Source organism: Scyliorhinus torazame, chromosome 2 (genome assembly GCF_047496885.1).
Source record: "Scyliorhinus torazame isolate Kashiwa2021f chromosome 2, sScyTor2.1, whole genome shotgun sequence".
Classification (NCBI taxonomy): domain Eukaryota; kingdom Metazoa; phylum Chordata; class Chondrichthyes; order Carcharhiniformes; family Scyliorhinidae; genus Scyliorhinus; species Scyliorhinus torazame.
The window spans coordinates 404,172,243-404,192,257 of NC_092708.1; the positions used below are offsets into that span (position 1 = coordinate 404,172,243).

The 20,015-nt window shown below is 53.0% G+C and overlaps 1 protein-coding gene across 2 annotated transcripts in view; it reads right to left on the bottom strand.

Moving 5' to 3' along the window:
• The window catches only part of LOC140406611 (uncharacterized), a 195,276-nt gene extending 177,803 nt beyond the window's left edge, over window positions 1–17,473 (bottom strand). Inside the window, exons 1-2 of one of the 2 annotated variants that reach the window (XM_072494614.1) lie at window positions 17,357–17,473; window positions 12,884–14,738 (exon numbers count right to left, since the gene is read on the bottom strand). In XM_072494614.1, the coding sequence (XP_072350715.1) occupies window positions 12,884–14,722 (1,839 nt within the window). In that variant the 5' untranslated portion in view covers window positions 14,723–14,738; window positions 17,357–17,473. Of the gene's footprint in view, window positions 1–12,883; window positions 14,739–17,185 lie in introns of both variants that reach the window. The other variant, XM_072494622.1, reaches the window with a different exon arrangement.
• Window positions 17,474–20,015: the final 2,542 nt, after the last annotated feature.

Below are 20,015 nucleotides of genomic sequence, written 5' to 3' on the forward strand. Positions count from 1 at the left end.
GGAGAACATCACGGCAGTACTTAGAGGGGATATATCCGAGGGTTCGCCCACTGAGTCTATATGGGTGGAACTGAAAAATAAGAAGGGAGAGATCACCTTGGTAGGACTGTACTACAGGCCCCCAAATAGTCAGCGGGAAATTGAGGAGCAAATATGTAAGGAGATTACAGATAGCTGCAAGAATAATAGGGTGGTAGTAGTAGGGGACTTTAACTTTCCCAACATTGACTGGGACAGTCATAGCATTAGGGGCTTGGATGGAGGGAAATTTGTTGAGTGTATTCAGGAGGAATTTCTCATTCAGTATGTGGATGGACCGACTAGAGAGGGGGCAAAACTTGACCTCGTCTTGGGAAATAAGGAAGGGCAAGTGATAGAAGTGCTAGTGAGGGATCACTTTGGGACAAGTGACCATAATTCCATTAGTTTTAAGATAGCTATGGAGAATGATAGGTCTGGCCCAAGAGTTAAAATTCTTAATTGGGGCAAGGCCAATTTTGATGGTATCAGACAGGAACTTGCAGAGGTAGATTGGGGGAGACTATTGGCAGACAAAGGGACGGCTGGTAAATGGGAGGCTTTTAAAAATGTGTTAACCAGGGTGCAGGGTAAGCACATTCCCTTTAGAGTGAAGGGCAAGGCTGGTAGAAGTAGGGAACCCTGGATGACTCGAGATATTGAGACTCTGGTCAAAAAGAAGAAGGAGGCATATGACGTACATAAGCAACTGGGATCAAGTAGATCCCTTGAAGAGTATAGAGATTGTCGAAATAGAGTTAAGAGGGAAATCAGGAGGGCAAAAAGGGGACATGAAATTGCTTTGGCAAATAATGCAAGGGAGAATCCAAAGAGATTCTACAGATACATAAAGGGGAAAAGAGTAACTAGGGACAGAGTAGGGCCTCTTAAGGATCAACAAGGGCATTTATGTGCAGAGCCACAAGAGTTGGGTGAGATCCTGAATGAATATTTCTCATCGGTATTCACGGTGGAGAAAGGCATGGATGTTAGGAAACTAAGGGAAATAAATAGTGATGTCTTGAGAAGTGTGCATATTACAGAGGAGGAGGTGCTGGAAGTCTTAAAGCGCATCAAGGTAGATAAATCCCCGGGACCTGATGAAATGTATCCCAGGATGTTGTGGGAGGCTAGGGAGGAAATTGCGGGTCCCCTAACCGAGATATTTGAATCATCGGCAGCCACAGGTGAGGTGCCTGAAGATTGGAGAGTGGCGAATGTTGTGCCCTTGTTTAAGAAGGGCAGCAGGGAAAAGCCTGGGAACTACAGACCGGTGAGCCTAACGTCTGTAGTAGGTAAGTTGCTAGAAGGTATTCTGAGAGACAGGATCTACAAGCATTTAGAGAGGCAAGGACTGATTCGGGGCAGTCAGCATGGCTTTGTGCGTGGAAAATCATGTCTCACAAATTTGATTGAGTTTTTTGAGGGAGTGACCAAGAAGGTAGATGAGGGTAGTGCAGTAGACGTTGTCTACATGGACTTTAGCAAAGCCTTTGACAAGGTACCGCATGGTAGGTTGTTGCAGAAGGTTAAAGCTCACGGGATCCAGGGTGAGGTTGCCAATTGGATTCAAAATTGGCTGGACGACAGAAGGCAGAGAGAGGGTGGTTGTAGAGGGTTGTTTTTCAAACTGGAGGCCTGTGACCAGTGGTGTGCCTCAGGGATCGGTGCTGGGTCCACTGTTATTTGTGATTTATATTAATGATTTGGATGAGAATTTAGGAGGCATGGTTAGTAAGTTTGCAGATGACACCAAGATTGGTGGCATAGTGGATAGTGAAGAAGGTTATCTAGGATTGCAACGGGATCTTGATCAATTAGGCCAGTGGGCCGACGAATGGCAGATGGAGTTTAATTTAGATAAATGTGAGGTGATGCATTTTGGCAGATCGAATCAGGCCAGGACCTACTCAGTTAATGGTATGGCGTTGGGGAGAGTTATAGAACAAAGAGATCTAGGAGTACAGGTTCATAGCTCCTTGAAGGTGGAGTCGCAGGTGGACAGGGTGGTGAAGAAGGCATTCGGCATGCTTGGTTTCATTGGTCAGAACATTGAATATAGGAGTTGGGACGTCTTGTTGAAGTTGTACAAGACATTGGTACGGCCACACTTGGAATACTGTGTGCAGTTCTGGTCACCCTATTATAGAAAGGATATTATTAAACTAGAAAGAGTGCAGAAAAGATTTACTAGGATGTTGCCGGGACTTGATGGTTTGAGTTATAAGGAGAGGCTGGATAGACTGGGACTTTTTTCCCTGGAGCGTAGGAGGCTTAGGGGTGATCTTATAGAGGTCTATAAAATAATGAGGGGCATAGATAAGGTAGATAGTCAACATCTTTTCCCAAAGGTAGGGGAGTCTAAAACTAGAGGGCATAGGTTTAAGGTGAGAGGGGAGAGATTCAGAAGGGCCCAGAGGGGCAATTTCTTCACTCAGAGGGTAGTGAGTGTCTGGAATGGGCTGCCAGAGGTAGTAGTAGAAGCGGGTACAATTGTGTCTTTCAAAAAGCATTTAGATGGTTACATGGGTAAGATGGGTATAGAGGGTTGTGGGCCAAGTGCGGGCAACTGGGACTAGCTTAATGGTAAAAAACTGGGCGGCATGGACTGGTTGGGCCGAAGGGCCTGTTTCCATGCTGTAAACTTCTATGATTCTAATAAGAAGACGGGCTTTGTGAGTGCGAAGGAGGTGAGGTTCCTGGGTGGGATATGTGACGGTGAACAGGGTGATGGAGGGGAGGCCGGTGGTGTTGGTAAATGTATCCGCACCGAATTGGGATGATGTGGGTTTATGAGGGGGTTGCTGGCAGTGATCCCTGATTTGGCCGTGTACCAGTTGATTATGGGAGGAGATTTTAACTTTGTCTTGGAGCCGAGGGTGGACAGGTCGAGCCCCAGGTCAATGGGGAGGATACGGATGGCAAAGGAGCTGGGAGGATTCATGGAAAAGATGGGAATGGTGGACCCGTGGCTCTTCAAGAAGCCAGGGGGAAGGGAGTATTCCTTTCCCTCACACCTTTGCAAGGTGTATTCAAGAATCAACTTTTTTGTGGTGAGCTCGGAGGTGTTGGCTGGGGGGGAGGGAGCAGAGTACACGGGGATAATTATCTCCGACCACACACCCCACTGGCTGGAGATTCGGCTTAGATCGAGCAGGGGCCGGGGAGGAGGCTCGATTCGGGGTTGTTGGCAGACAGAGGGTTCAGTGACAGTGTGGACGGTGATTAAAGATTATGTAGAGTTGAACCAGAATGAGGCGGTGATGGCACGTTTTGGGAAGTGCTAAAAGCGGTGGTCCGGGGGAACATTATCTTCTTCAAGGCACATGGGGATAGGGAAAGGAGGGAGGAATATGAACGGCTAATGAGTGAAATAGTGGAGGTAGATAGGGAGTACTGGAGGGTGCACACCACGGAGAGATTGGTGAGGAGGGAAACATCACGGGGACAATTTGATAGGTTGACGACGGGGAGGGCGGTAGGATAGTTGTATCGGGCAAGGGGGGTACAGTATGAATACGGAGAGAAGGCAAATCGAATGTTAGCGCATTAACTATGGAGACAGGCCGCGTCCGGGGATGTAATGAAGATTCGGGCTGGGGATGTGGTGTCGGAGGCGGAGAAGGTAAACGCAGCATTTAGGGATTATTATAAGGAGCTGTACAGGGTGGACCCGGGGGTAAAGAGGGGGATATGGGACGGTTTATAGATGAACTGGAGTTTCCACAGCTGGAGGCAGGCGCTAGAGGGCCCTTGGGGCAAAGGGAGATATTGGACAGTATAAGGGGTATGAAGTCGGGGAAGGCCCTGGGGTCCGATGTCTTCCCCAGAATTCTATAAGGAGTTTGCGACGGACCGAGCACCACATCTGTTGGTGGAGTTTAATAAGGCATTGGAGAAGGGGGAGCAGCCCGAGACAATGATGCAGGCGACACTCACATTGACCGCAAAGAAGGGGAAGCACCAATGGAGTGTGGGTCGTACAGGCCCATATTGCTGTTAAATATGGATGTGAAAGTCTGGCTAAGTTGGTGGCGGGAAGGATGGAAGGTTGTGTCCCGGGGAGTGGTCGTGGAGGATCAGACAGGCTTCGTAAAGGGCAGTCAGCTTTCTCCCAATAAAGGAGGCTGTTAAATGTGGTCATGACCCCGATGAGGGCCCAGGTACCGGAGGTAGTGGTGTCATGGATACGGTGAAGGTATTTGGCCGGGTGGAGTGATGGTATTTGTTTCAAGTCTTGGGAAGGTTGGGGTTTGACCCGAAGTTTGTGGCGTGGGTCGCCTGCTACATCTGGCACCGAAGGTAAGTGTGCAGACCAGTGACATGAGCTCACAAAACTTTGAACTGCACAGGGGAACAAGGCAGGGGTGTTTGCGCCGGCTACAGAGCCTCTGGCAATGGCTCTTAGGGGGCCGGCAGTGTGGTCAGGGATTCCGAGGGGATGAAGGGAGCGTCAGTGTCGCTACACGCGGACTGTACGTGTCAGACCCGCTGGAGAGCATGGAGAGGAACATGGGCCTGTTAGGGAAGTTTGGGGCATTCTCGGGATATAAGCTGAATGTGGGGAAAAGTGAGGTATTCCCGGTGAATGAGATGGGTTGGCGAGCCAGTCTAGGGGGGATGCCATTTAAGGTGACTAGAGACAGGTTGAGATACCTGGGGAGTCAGGTGGCGAGGGAATGGGCGATGCTACACAAACCTAACAAAGCTGGTGGAGGAGGATCTGAAGAGGTGGGACACGCTGCACTGGACTCTGGCAGGGAGGGTCCAAGTGGTGAAGATCAACATTATGCCAAAGTTTCTATTCTTATTCCAGACACTCCTGGTCTTTGTCCCGAAGGCCTTCTTTCGAAAACTGGATATGATTGTCTCACAGTTTGTGTGGACAGGGAAGGTGCCAAGGGTTGAAAGGACCCTGTCACACAGACAGAGGCAGAAGGGAGGGTTCGTGTTGCCGAACCTGCTGCATTATTACTGGGCGGCGAACATGGAGAAGGTGAGGCGTTGGTGGGACGGCGAGGGGGCAGAATGGGTTAGGTTGGAGGAAGAATGGGGGACCAGCTTGAAGGCCATGATAACGGCGGCATTGCCAATGGCACCAAGGAAACACTCGGAAAGACCAGTGATGCAGCCCACGGTGAAGGGGGGGGACAGACGGTGTGTAGAGGATGTGGAGAGAAGTGGGGCTGGTTAAGGTGAGGGATCTGTACCTGGAAGAGGGGTTTGTCAGTACAGAGGAACTGAAGGAGAGGGCAGAGCTCCCGAGAGGAAGTGAGTTTAGATACCTGCAGGTAAGGGACTTTGCGCGGGAGGTTTGAAAAGAGTTCCCCAGGTTGCCGAGGTACACCCTGTTGGAGCGACTGCTGCTCCCGAATGTGGAAGGGGAGGGCAGGATCAGACACATGTATTGATGGCTGGGAGAACAGGTGAGGGGGTGGTGAAGATTAAGGAGGAGGGCGAGCTGGGAGAGGAGATCAATTGGGGAGTGTGGAGTGAGGCATTGTGAAGGGTAAACGGGACCCCCTTGTGCGCGAGGATGACCCTGATACAGTTTAAGGTGGTACACAGGGTACATATGACCCGGGCAAGAATGAGTGGGTTCTTCCAGGGAGTGGCAGTCGAGTGTGAGAGGTGTGGGCGGGGACCAGCAAATCGCGTTCATATGTTCTGGGGTTGTGAAAAGTTGGAGTGATTCTGGGCGGGGGTGTTCACACCGCTAACCAGGATAGTGGGGGTGGGGGGGGGGGGGGGGGAGGCGGAGCCAGACAGATTGGTGGCGATATTTGGGACATGGGAGAAGCCGGAGTTGATGGAGGGGAGGAGGGCAGGAGGGCCGATGTTGTAGCCTTCGCCTCTCTGATTGCCTGGCAAAGGATTCTGCTGCAGCGATGGTCAGCATCGCCGTCGGGGGGGGCGGGGGCATTCTGCTGCAGCGATGGTCAGCATCGCCTCCGGGGGGGGGGGGGGGGGGGGGGGGGGGGGGATTCTGCTGCAGCGATGGTCAGCATCGCCGTCGGGGGGGGGGCATTCTGCTGCAGCGATGGTCAGCATCGCCGTCGGGGGGGGGGGCATTCTGCTGCAGCGATGGTCAGCATCGCCGCCGGGGGGGGGGATTCTGCTGTAGCGATGGTCAGCATCGCCGCCGGGGGGGGGGGGGGCATTCTGCTGTAGCGATGGTCAGCATCGCCGCCGGGGGGGGGGGGGGGGGGATTCTGCTGCAGCGATTGTCAGCATCGCCGTCGGGGGGGGGGGCATTCTGCTGCAGTGATGGTCAGCATCGCCGTCGGGGGGGGGGGGGGGGGGCATTCTGCTGTAGCGATGGTCAGCATCACCGCCGGGGGGGGGGGGGGGGGGGGATTCTGCTGCAGCGATGGTCAGCATCGCCGTCGGGGGGGGGGCATTCTGCTGCAGCGATGGTCAGCATCGCTGCCGGGGGGGGGGGGGGGAATCTGCTGCAGCGATGGTCAGCATCGCCGTCGGGGGGGGGGGCATTCTGCTGCAGCGATGGTCAGCATCGCCGTCGGGGGGGGGGGGGGGGGGGGCATTCTGCTGCAGCGATGGTCAGCATCGCCGTCGGGGGGGGGGGGGCATTCTGCTGCAGCGATGGTCAGCATCGCCGCCGGGGGGGGGGGGGCATTCTGCTGCAGCGATGGTCAGCATCGCCGCTGGAACATAGAACATAGAAAATACAGCACAGAACAGGCCCTTCGGCCCACGATGTTGTGCCGAACCTTTGTCCTAGATTAATCGTAGATTATCATTGAATTTACAGTGCAGAAGGAGGCCATTCGGCCCTTTGAGTCTGCACCAGCTCTTGGAAAGAGCACCCCACCCAAACTCAACACCTCCACCTAACACCAAGGGCAATTTTGGACGCTAAGGGCAATTTATCATGGCCAATCCACCTACCCTGCACATCTTTGGACTGTGGGAGGAAACCGGAGCACCCGGAGGAAACCCACGCAGACACGGGGAGGACGTGCAGACTCCGCACAGACAGTGACCCAAGCCGGAATCGAACCTGGGACCATGGATCTGTGAAGCAATTGCGCTATCCACAATGCTACCGTGCTGCCGTTAAGAACAAATAAATCTACACTGTATCATTTTACCGTAATCCATGTACCTATCCAATAGCTGCTTGAAGGTCCCTAATGTTTCCGACTCAACTACTTCCACAGGCAGTGCATTCCATGCCCCCACTACTCTCTGGGTAAAGAACCTACCTCTGATATCCCTCCTATATCTTCCACCTTTCACCTTAAATTTATGTCCCCTTGTAATGGTGTGTTCCACCCGGGGAAAAAGTCTCTGACTGTCTACTCTATCTATTCCCCTGATCATCTTATAAACCTCTATCAAGTCGCCCCTCATCCTTCTCCGTTCTAATGAGAAAAGGCCTCGCACCCTCAACCTTTCCTCGTAAGACCTTGGGCGTCATTCTCCGACCCCCCGCCGGGTTGGAGAATCGCCGGGGGCTGCCGTGAATCCCGCCCCTGCCGGTTGCCGAAGTCTCCGGTACCGGATATTCGGCGGGGGCGGGAATCGCGCCGCGCCGGTTGGCGGGCCCCCCCGCTCGATTCTCCGGCCCGGATGGGCCGAAGTCCCGCCGATAAATTGCCTGTCCTGCCGGCATAAATTAAAGTACCTATTTACCGGCGGGACAAGGCGGCGCGGGCGGGCTCCGGGGTCCTGGGGGGGACGCAGGGTGATCTGGCCCGGGGAGGTGCCCCCACGGTGGCCTGGCCCGCGATCGGGGCCCACCGATCCGCGGGCGGGTCTGTGCCGTGGGGGCACGCTTTCCCTTCCGCCTCCGCCACGGTCTCCACCATGGCGGGGGACGAAGAGACTCCCTCCACTGCGTATGCGTGGGAAACTGTCAGTGGCCGCTGACGCTCCCGCGCATGCGCCACCCCGACATGTCATTTACGCGCCAGCTGGCGGGGCAACAAAGGTCGTTTCCGCCAGCTGGCGGGGCGGAAGTCCCTCCGGCGTCGGCCTAGCCCCTCAATGTTGGGGCTCGGCCCCCAAAGATGGGGAGCATTCCGCACCTTTGGGGCGGCGCGATGCCCGTCTGATTGGCGCCGTTTTGGGCGCCAGTCGGCGGACATCGCGCCGTTTGGGGAGAATTTCGCCCCTACTGTCCATTCCAGGTAACATCCTGGTAAATCTTCTTTGCACCTTTTCCAAAGCTTCCACATCCTTCCTAAAATGAGGCGACCAGAACTGTACACAGTACTCCAAATGTGGCCTTACCAAAGGTTTGTACAGCTGCATCATCACCTCACGGCTCTTAAATTCAATCCCTCTGTTAATGAACGCAGTTTTGTGAAGGGGAGGTCGTGTCTCACTAACTTGATATAGTTTTTCGAGGAGGTCACTAAGATGATTGATGCAGGTAGGGCAGTGGATGTTGTCTATATGGACTTCAGTAAGGCCTTTGACAAGGTCCCTCATGGTAGACTAGTACAAAAGGTGAAGTCACATGGGATCAGGGGTGAGCTGGCAAGGTGGATACAGAACTGGCTAGGTCATAGAAGGCAGAGAGTAGCAATGGAAGGATGCTTTTCTAATTGGAGGGCTGTGACCAGTGGTGTTCCACAGGGATCAGTGCTGGGACCTTTGCTCTTTGTAGTACATATAAATGATTTGGAGGAAAATGTAACTGGTCTGATTAGTAAGTTTGCAGATGACACAAAGGTTGGTGGAATTGCGGATAGCGATGAGGACTGTCGGAGGATACAGCAGGATTTAGATTGTTTGGAGACTTGGGCGGAGAGATGGCAGATGGAGTTTAATCTGGACAAATGTGAGGTAATGCATTTTGGAAGGTCTAATGAAGGTAGGGAATATACAGTGAATGGTAGAACCCTCGAGTATTGAAAGTCAAAGAGATCTAGGAGTACAGGTCCACAGGTCATTGAAAGGGGCAACACAGGTGGAGAAGGTAGTCAAGAAGGCATACGGCATGCTTGCCTTCATTGGCCGGGGCATTGAGTATAAGAATTGACAAGTCATGTTGCAGCTGTATAGAACCTTAGTTAGGCCACACTTGGAGTATAGTGTTCAATTCTGGTCGCCACACTACCAGAAGGATGTGGAGGCTTTAGAGAGGGTGCAGAAGAGATTTACCAGAATGTTGCCTGGTATGGAGGGCATTAGCTATGAGGAGCGGTTGAATAAACTCGGTTTGTTCTCACTGCAATGAAGGAGGTTGAGGGGAGACCTGATAGAGGTATACAAAATTATGAGGGGCATAGACAGAGTGGATAGTCAGAGGCTTTTCCCCAGGGTAGAGGGGTCAATTACTAGGGGGCATAGGTTTAAGGTGAGAGGGGCAAGGTTTAGAGTAGATGTACGAGGCAAGTTTTTTATGCAGAGGGTAGTGGGTGCCTGGAACTCGCTACCGGAGGAGGTGGTGGAAGCAGGGACGATAGTGACATTTAAGGGGCATCTTGACAAATACATGAATAGGATGGGAATAGAGGGATACGGACCCAGGAAGTGTAGAAGATTGTAGCTTAGTCGGGCAGCATGGTCGGCACTGGCTTGGAGGGCCGAAGGGCCTGTTCCTGTGCTGTACATTTCTTTGTTCTTTGTTCACACCATAGGCCTTCTTCACAGCTCTATCCACTTGAGTGGCAACTTTCAAAGATGTATGAACATAGACCCCAAGATCTCTCTGCTCCTCCACATTGCCAAGAACTCTACCGTTAACCCTGTATTCCGCATTCATATTTGTCCTTCCAAAATGGACAACCTCACACTTTTCAGGGTTAAACTCCATCTGCCACTTCTCAGCCCAGCTCTGCATCCTATCTGTGTCTCTTTGCAGCCGACAACAGCCCTCCTTACTATCCACAACTCCACCAATCTTCGTATCGTCTGCAAATTTACTGACCCACCCTTCAACTCCCTCATCCAAGTCATTAATGAAAATCACAAACAGCAGAGGACCCAGAACTGATCCCTGCAGTACGCCACTGGTAACTGGGATCGAGGCTGAATATTTGCCATCCACCACCACTCTCTGACTTCTATCGGTTAGCCAGTTCGTTATCCAACTGGCCAAATTTCCCACTATCCCATGCCTCCTTACTTTCTGCATAAGCCTACCATGGGGAACCTTATCAAATGCCTTACTAAAATCTATGTACACTACATCCACTGCTTTACCTTCATCCACGTGCTTGGTCACCTCCTCAAAGAATTCAATAAGATTTGTAAGGCAAGACCTACCCCTCACAAATCCGTGCTGACTATCCCTAATCAAGCAGTGTCTTTCCAGATGCTCAGAAATCCTATCCTTCAGTACCCTTTCCATGACTTTGCCTACCATCGAAGTAAGACTAACTGGCCTGTAATTCCCAGGGTTATCCATAGTCCCTTTTTTGAACAGGGGCACGACATTCACCACTCTCCAATCCCCTGGTACCACCCCTGTTGACAGTGAGGATGAAAAGATCATTGCCAACGGCTCTGCAATTTCATCTCTTGCTTCCCATAGAATCCTTGGATATATCCCGTCAGGCCCGGGGGACTTGTCTATCCTCAAGTTTTTCAAAATGCCCAACACATCTTCCTTCCTAACAAGTATTTGCTCGAGCTTACCAGTCTGTTTCACACTGTCCTCTCCAACAATATCACCCCTCTCATTTGTAAATACAGAAGAAAAGTACTCGTTCAAGACCTCTCCTATCTCTTCAGACTCAATACACAATCTCCTGCTATTGTCCTTGATCGGACCTACCCTCGCTCTAGTCATTCTCATATTTCTCACATATGTGTAAAAGGCCTTGGGGTTTTCCTTGATCCTTCCCGCCAAAGATTGTTCATGCCCTCTCTTAGCTCTCCTAATCCCTTTCTTCAGTTCCCTCCTGGCTATCTTGTATCCCTCCAGCGCCCTGTCTGAACCTTGTTTCCTCAGCCTTACATAAGTCTCCTTTTTCCTCTTAACAAGACATTCAATCTCTCTTGTCAACCATGGTTCCCTCACTCGACCATCTCTTCCCTGCCTGACAGGGACATACATATCAAGGACACGTTGACACGCCGGGGGTGGATCTGCTGCAGCGATGGTCAGCATTGCCGGGGGGCGGGGGGGGGGATTCTGCTGCAGCGATGGTCAGCATCGCTGCCGGGGGGGGGGGGGGGGGAGAGGGAAGGGAAGGGAAGGACGGAGAGGGGTGGTAAGGGGTGAGGGGAGGGAAGGGGGACGGAAGGGGGGAAGAGGGGTGGGAAGGGGTGAGGGGTCGGAAGGGGGGGAAGAGGGGTGGGAAGGGGTGAGGGGTGGGAAGGGGTGAGGGGTGGGAAGGGGTGAGGGGAGGGAAGGGGGGAGAGTGGAGGTAAGGAGGGAGAGAGGAGGGTAGGACGGAGAGGGGGGAGGGAAGGAGGGAGAGGGGGGAGGGAAGGACGGAGAGGAGGGAAGGAGGGAGAGGGGGGAGGGAAGGACGGAGAGGAGGGAAGGAGGGAGAGGGGGAGGGAAGGACGGCGAAGGGAGGGAGAGAGGAGAGGGAAGGACAGAGAGTGGGGGGAGGGAGAGGGGAGGGAAGGAGGGAGAGGGAAGGACGGAGAGGGGAGGGAAGGAGGGAGAGGGGGGAGGGAAGGGGGAGAGGGGAGGGAAGGGGGAGAGGGGAGGGAAGGGGGAGAGGGGAGGGAAGGGGGAGAGGGGAGGAAAGGAGGGAAGGGGAGGGAAGGGGGAGAGGGGAGGGAAGGGGGAGAGGGGAGGGAAGGGGGAGAGGGGAGGAAAGGAGGGAAGGGGAGGAAAGGAGGGAAGGGGGAGAGGGGAGGAAAGGAGGGAGAGGGGAGGGAAGGGGGGAGAGGGGAGTGAAGGACGGGGAGGGGAGTGAAGGACGGAGGGAGGGAAGGAGGGAGAGGGGAGGGAACGAGGGAGAGGGGAGGGAACGAGGGAGAGAGGAGGGAAGGAGGGAGAGGGGAGAGAGGAGGGAAGGGGGAGTGGGGAGGAAAGGAGGGAGAGGGGAGGGAAGTGGGGAGAGGGGAGGGAAGGACGGGGAGGGGAGTGAAGGACGGAGGGAGGGAAGGAGGGAGAGGGGAGGGAAGGAGGGAGAGGGGAGGGAAGGACGGGGAGGGATGGGCGGTTGGGGAGTGAGGGAGGGAGGGGGAGGGAGGGAGGGGGAGGGAGATGGGGAGGGAGGGAGGGAGGGGGAGGGAGGGTGCGGAGGACGGAAAGGGGAGCGGGAACGTAGAATGGAGAGGAGCGAGAGAGAAGAACGGAGAGAGGAGCGAAGGACGGAGAGAGGAGGGAGGGAGAAGAACGGAGAGAGGAGCGAGAGAGAAGGACGGAGAGAGGAGCGAGAGAGAAGAACGGAGAGAGGAGCGAAGGACGGAGAGAGGAACGAACGACGGAAAGAGGAGGGAGGGAGAAGAACGGAGAGAGGAGCGAGAGAGAAGAACGGAGAGAGGAGCGAAGGACGGAAAGAGGAGGGAGGGAGAAGAACTGAGAGAGGAGCGAGAGAGAAGGACGGAGAGAGGAGCGAGAGAGAAGGACGGAGAGAGGAGCGAAGGACGGAGAGAGGAACGAACGACGGAAAGAGGAGGGAGGGAGAAGAACGGAGAGAGGAGCGAGAGAGAAGAACGGAGAGAGGAGCGAAGGACGGAAAGAGGAGGGAGGGAGAAGAACTGAGAGAGGAGCGAGAGAGAAGGACGGAGAGAGGAGCGAGAGAGAAGGACGGAGAGAGGAGCGAGAGAGAAGGACGGAGAGAGGAGCGAGAACGAAGGACGGTGAGAGGAGCGGGGGCGGAGAGAGGGGCGGGGGCGGAGGACAGAGAGAGGGACGGAGGACGAATTGCACTTAACTGTCCCTGGACCATAATTAGGATGTGAGTTTTCATTGGCTTTTCCTTACCGGAGCTGGTGTGACTTTGTGACAGCATTGGTAGTTCTCCAAATCAGTTCCTTTCGCTCTCTTTTGTGCCGAATCGTAGACTTTCCTCTTACGTTTGAAAACTTTCTTACAAATTTCTATGTGTGTGTTGAGACGGTCCAGAACAAATCTTCGGCCACAGAAAGGGCAGTGAGCTTTCTCCTCTGGAGAGTAATGTCCATCCCATTCTGTCCTCTCATTCTGTGGTGAGTTACTGTCAGCTGATCTGTCATCTGTATCTTCATCTGTATCATTATTCTCTGCTTCACTATCCTCGTTAGAACCTGCAAATGGGTTTGAATGGTCAGTATATTCCTCTGAGGAACATTGGTCAAAGCTGCTGTCTTCATTTAGTTCTTCATCCTTATTATGTCTGCTTCTTTTTATCTTGTCTGCCTTTCCACTGCTACCCAGTGCTGCTTTCTGACCATCCACATTGCTGACATTTTCTCGGTGAATTTTATCTCTCTGCCTTTGCTTCATTTCTCTTTTCACTTCCAGCAAACGCACTTTCTCCACCCTCTCTCTCTCTGCCCTTTCCCTACCTGTCCTGTCTGACTTTGCTCTCTCTCTCTCTGCCCTTTCCTTTTCTCGCTCTCGCTCTGCTCTCTCTCTCCCTGCTCTCTCTCTCCTTGATCTCTCTTTCCCTGATCTCTCTTTCCCTGATCTCTCTCTCTCTGACCCCTCCTTCCCTGATCTCTCTCTTTCTCTCTCTGACCGCTCTCTCCCTGATCTCTCTCTCTCTGACCCCTCCTTCCCTGATCTCTCTCTTTCTCTCTCTGACCTCACTCTCCCTGGTCGCTCTCGTTCTGATCTCTCTCTCTCTGACCCCTCCTTCCCTGATCTCTTTCTTTCTCTCTCTGGCCTCTCTCTCCCTGGCCTCTCTCTCCCTGGTCGCTCTCGCTCTGATCTCTCCCTGTCTGCACCCTCCCTTGCCACCCTTACTGGTTCCACCACGTTTTCCGTTCCCTGCTCCTCTTCCTCTGCTCGATCCCTTTGCATCTGAATTTCTCTTAGTTCTTCCTTGATTTTCCTCAGTCTTCCTTGGATAAGACTCTCCTTCTCCCAGATCTCTACTTCTACGTTGAGTCGGCCACTTTGCTGATTATTTTGGACATCTCTGGGTTGCTGTCCTTTAGCACACGTTGACTTATTGCATTGGCTGCTCCTTTGCTCAACTGCAGACGTTGAATCTTCCAATGGTCTCAGTTCTACTCCCGTTTCTCTACTCCTCAGGTAGGATCTGCTGGACTGACATTTTGCTTTGGGCCCTTTTGGTGGAGATGGTCTGAATGTAACAGCTGGCCACATGGGAGCATCCACGGGTATTAAACTCCTCCAATCAGAAGAATCGCCCTCAGCATTTAAGATGTTACTGAGACCAGAGCATTTGCGATCAATGGGCCTGAGTGGATGAGATCTATCAACACCAGCGCTGCGTTTGCCTTGTGGATTGAGGGCTATTTGTGTCCACCCAGAATCCTGATCTTCTGCGAGCGGAGATTGACTAAGTGTCCTCTCGGCTGAAGAATGCTCGTAGGTTGCAGACATCCTGTAGGGACCTGAATGATTTTCCAGGAGGTAGGAGCTTCGGAGGCGATACAAAGCTTCCTGATACTGCTGCTTGTAGATGGCCATTAACTTCACCTGTTTCTCTCGCTCCAACTTCTGCTGATACTGACATTTTAATAAGTCCAGTTTAGTCTGTGGTGTGTCCTCGGCTCCAGGACTGATGGGCGGAAGTTTTCTCAAGGTTTTATTTTTCTCATAAGGGGACAAGGGATCAATCTGGAGAAAAGGAGCCATTTGCCAATCAGCCATTGACAGTTGTAGAGACCTGCAGTGGAGACAAGTCTCAAATTAAACCCATCAGGAGAGAGCCCAAACATCAGGATTGTCAGCAAGTGATATCTCCATAAAACAATAAATAATTAGAGCTTGTAACAAAAACAATGTCGGAACCCTGGAGGACTTTAATCTTCATACAGACTGGACAAATCAAATTGACAAAAATGTTCTGAAAGGTGAGTTTGTGGAAATGTTTTCACAACAGTTCCTGGAACAAGACATTGTAAAACCAACCAGGGATAAAAGTATTTTTGACCTAGTATGGTGCACTGAGGTAGAGGAATCTCATCGTAAAAGATCCACTTGTGAAAACGATAATACAATGGAATTCCATCGTAAGTTTTCAAGTGACATGCTCCAATCACAAACAAGAATCTTAAAGAACTCTTACAACACCAGGTTCAAGTCCAACAGGTTTGTTTGGAATCACAAAGTCAATGATGCAAGATGATACTTTGAATGCGAATCTTTGCAGGTGATTAAGTCTTTATGGGCTCAGACGGAGCGACTGGAATTCGCAAGCCCAGACCAGACGGTAGAGGGCGAATGTAATGCGACTTGAATCCAAGGTCCCGGTTGAGGCCGTACACATGCGAGCAGAAGCTTATAGCCAAGTTCCGCACGCATGAGTACGGCCTCATCAGGGACCTTGGATTCTTGTCGCGTTACATTCACCCCCACCATCTGGCCTGGGCCTGTGAAATCCAAGCAACTGTCCTGGCTTGGGACAATTCACACCTCTTTAACCTGTGATTATCCCTCTCTCCAGTCGCACCGTCTGGACCTGTAAAGACTTAATTACCTGCAAAGACTTGCATTCAAAGTACCATCTTGCATCATTAACTTTGTCTTTATATATGTTTCTGGAACCCACCTCTTCACTCACCTGAGGAGGGAGCAGTGCTCCGAAAGCTAGTGATTCGATACAAACCTGTTGGACTTTAACCTGGTGTCAGACTTCTTACTGTGCTCACCCCAGTCCAACGCCGGCATCTCCACATCAAGAATCTTAAACAAAGCCAGTTACGTAGATGTGAGGGGCGAGGTGGCGAAGATTGTTGGGTAAATAGACCGGAAGGTATAGAGGTAAATGAACGGTTGGAACATTTGAAGACATAATTCAAAATATTCAACCAAAATACATTCCATTCAAAAACTCAACAAGAAAGACGCATCCGTGACTCACTCAGGAAGTTCAGGATAGAATCAGATTCAACGAAAAGCTCACAATGTTGGGAAAAAACAGGAGCAAGTCTGCGGGGTGGGAGTATTTCTGAAACTAGCAAAGGGCCTCTAAACAGTTAATCAAAAGAGAAAAAAATGAATTTGAGAGTAAACTAGCCAGGAATATAAAACAGGGAACCTGACCTCAGTCCTATGATTAAGGAAGTCTTGAGGCAAACGTTGATTTGATGAGACCGAAGTCACATCCTGTTTGTCAAATTTGTTAGTCTTTTGCAGATGTAACTAGTCGGGTAGATAAAGAGGAGACAGTAGATGCAATATACTTGGAATCCAAACGGCATTCGATAAGGTGCCACACAAAAGGTTAACAGGCAAGATAAGGGTTGATGGGGAAGTATTTTAGCACGGTGCGAAGATTGATTATGTCAACTCTCCGTGTCCTGTTCTTTAAACAGGTTTTTTCAGTTGACGGGGAGGGAGTAGTGGGGTTCTGTGAAGATCAGTGCTGAAGGATTGTCAGTTGTATAAATTACAGTAAAGAGTTGGAGGGTGCAGATGACTACTGAAGCATGTATCTTGACATCACTGTGTGTTGTCTGGACAGGAGTGAGCCATCTGTGATGTTTCACTTTGTGAATAAATTGAAACTGAGTAAGGAATGACTTCTGGTGTCCCATTTCAATTTGTGTGAAACATACATTAATGAATAAACTTTACTGATGTCACAAGTAGGCTTACATTAACACTGCAATGAAGTTACTGTGAAAACCCCTTAGTCGCCACATTGCAATTCACCTAACAGCACGTCTTTCGGGACTTGTGGGAGGAAACCGGAGCCCCCCGGAGGAAACCCACGCAGACACGGGGAGGATGTGCAGACACGGGGAGGATGTGCAGACTCCGCACAGACAGCGACCCAAGCCGGAATCGAACCTGGGACCCTGGAGGTGTGAAACAGCAATGCTATCCACTGGGCTACCGTGCTGCCCCAAGATGTGGGGACGACACAGAGAGGTTAAGTGAGTGGGAACAAGAAGAGTACAATGTAGTCACCACCCAAAAATAGAAAAGCAGAATGTTTTTAAACAGGCTTGAACATTTTGAAATGTTGATCTTGGAGAGGCATGTACAGTGGGCCCAGGTTAGCGGGTGGGTGCAGCAAGCTCTCAGCAAGCTGCTTTATTAGTGGGGGAGGAGAACAGCAACACAGCGGGTTGGCAGCAATTGGACCGGTTGTTGGGGAGAGCACACCTGGGATAAGGTGTTCAGTTCGCTAACTCCGCCGGCTGCACACACTTTCATTCTGCCGGCCTCATTCATTCACGTTCGCTGTTGAAATGATCCCCTCTCATTCTGACTGATTCTCACTCAGACTCAGTTCTGGAATCCAGCCTCACTCGGTGCTCTCCACCATTCACCTACCGGCTGCAAATGTGCCTCCTTCAAACTTCATCCGCACTCTCACATCTCCCCATCCCGAGAGTCTCCGACCTCCTCCCTGCCTTTCTCCACTCTCTCTCTCCTTCCCTGAGCCCGCCTCTCTCTATTTCTCCATCTCACTGTGCCCTCCCTTTCTCTCCTTCTCCACTCCCTCTCTCCCCACTCCCTCTGCCCCACTCCCCCTCTCTCTCCCTCCCCACCGCTCCCTCTCTTTATATCTCCCTGTCTTCCTCGCTTTTCCTCTCTTCCTCCTCACCCTCTTTCTCTCTCTCTCGCCCCCTATCTCTCTCTCCCCCGTCTCTCTCTCTCCTCCCCTCCCTCCCTCCCTCCGCTCTCTCCCTCTTTCTCTCTCCCCCTCCCTCCCTCTCTCCCCCTCCCTCCCTCTCTCTCTCCACCGCCCGTTGATTCACATTCAATTCCCTCAGTTCCTATTGTTGACAACAGTTGCCAAGAGACTCTCTGACGTCACAGAAAAGTTTGCAACTTCTCGAAGTAACGAAAGTGGCGCCAACGGCCCAGAAATAGACCCATCCCATAATATTCACACCTTCAGGAGAGGGTCCTGTACCCCAGTGAGGGTCAGCACCTTCAGGAGTGGAGGGGGACCCTGTACCCCAGTGAGAGTCAGCACCTTCAGGAGAGGAGGGGGACCCCGTACCCCAGTGAGAGTCAGCACCTTCAGGAGAGGGGGACCCTGTACCCCAGTGAGAGTCAGCACCTTCAGGAGAGGAGGGGGAGTCTGTACCCCAGTGAGAGTCAGCACCTTCAGGAGAGGAGGGGGACCCAGTACCCGAGTGAGAGTCAGCACCTTCAGGAGAGGAGAGGACCTGTACCCCAGTCAGAGTCAGCACCTTCAGGAGAGGAGGGGGACCCTGTACCCCAGTGAGAGTCAGCACCTTCAGGAGAGGGGGACCCTGTACCCCAGTGAGAGTCAGCACCTTCAGGAGAGGAGGGGGAGTCTGTACCCCAGTGAGAGTCAGCACCTTCAGGAGAGGAGGGGGACCCTGTACCCCAGTGAGAGTCAGCACCTTCAGGAGAGGAGGGGGAGTCTGTACCCCAGTGAGAGTCAGCACCTTCAGGAGAGGAGGGGGAGTCTGTACCCCAGTGAGAGTCAGCACCTTCAGGAGAGGAGAGGACCCTGTACCCCAGTGAGAGTCAGCACCTTCAGGAGAGGAGGGGGACCCTGTACCCCAGTGAGAGTCAGCCCATCTGGAGAGGAGTGGGACCCTATACCCCAGTGAGAGTCAGCATCTTCAGGAGAGGAGGGGGACCCTGTACCCCAGTGAGGGTCAGCACCTTCAGGAGAGGAGAGGACCCTGTACCCCAGTGAGAGTCAGCACCTTCAGGAGAGGAGGGGACCCTGTACCCCAGTGAGAGTCAGCACCTTCAGGAGAGGAGGGGGACCCCGTACCCCAGTGAGAGTCAGCACCTTCAGGAGAGGGGGACCCTGTACCCCAGTGAGAGTCAGCACCTTCAGGAGAGGAGGGGACCCTGTACCCCAGTGAGAGTCAGCACCTTCAGGAGAGGAGGGGACCGTGTACCCCAGTGAGAGTCAGCACCTTCAGGAGAGGAGGGGGACCCCGTACCCCAGTGAGAGTCAGCACCTTCAGGAGAGGGGGACCCTGTACCCCAGTGAGGGTCAGCACCTTCAGGATAGGAGGGACCCTGTACCCCAGTGAGAGTCAGCACCTTCAGGAGAGGAGGGACCCTGTACCCCAGTGAGAGTCGGCACCTTCAGGAGAGGAGGGGACCCTGTACCCCAGTGAGAGTCAGCACCTTCAGGAGAGGAGGGGGACCCCGTACCCCAGTGAGAGTCAGCACCTTCGGGAGAGGAGGGGACCCGTACCCCAGTGAGAGTCAGCACCTTCAGGAGAGGGGGACCCTGTACCCCAGTGAGAGTCAGCCCATCTGGAGAGGAGTGGGACCCTATACCCCAGTGAGAGTCAGCACCTTCAGGAGAGGAGGGGGACCCTGTACCCCAGTGAGGGTCAGCACCTTCAGGAGAGGAGAGGACCCTGTACCCCAGTGAGAGTCAGCACCTTCAGGAGAGGAGGGGACCCTGTACCCCAGTGAGAGTCAGCACCTTCAGGAGAGGAGGGGGACCCCGTACCCCAGTGAGAGTCAGCACCTTCAGGAGAGGGGGACCCTGTACCCCAGTGAGAGTCAGCACCTTCAGGAGAGGAGGGGGAGTCTGTACCCCAGTGAGAGTCAGCACCTTCAGGAGAGGAGGGGGACCCTGTACCCCAGTGAGAGTCAGCACCTTCAGGAGAGGAGGGGGACCCTGTACCCCAGTGAGAGTCAGCACCTTCAGGAGAGGAGGGGGAGTCTGTACCCCAGTGAGAGTCAGCACCTTCAGGAGAGGAGGGGGAGTCTGTACCCCAGTGAGAGTCAGCACCTTCAGGAGAGGAGAGGACACTGTACCCCAGTGAGAGCACCTTCAGGAGAGGAGGGGGACCCTGTACCCCAGTGAGAGTCAGCCCATCTGGAGAGGAGTGGGACCCTATACCCCAGTGAGAGTCAGCACCTTCAGGAGAGGAGGGGGACCCTGTACCCCAGTGAGGGTCAGCACCTTCAGGAGAGGAGAGGACCCTGTACCCCAGTGAGAGTCAGCACCTTCAGGAGAGGAGGGGACCCTGTACCC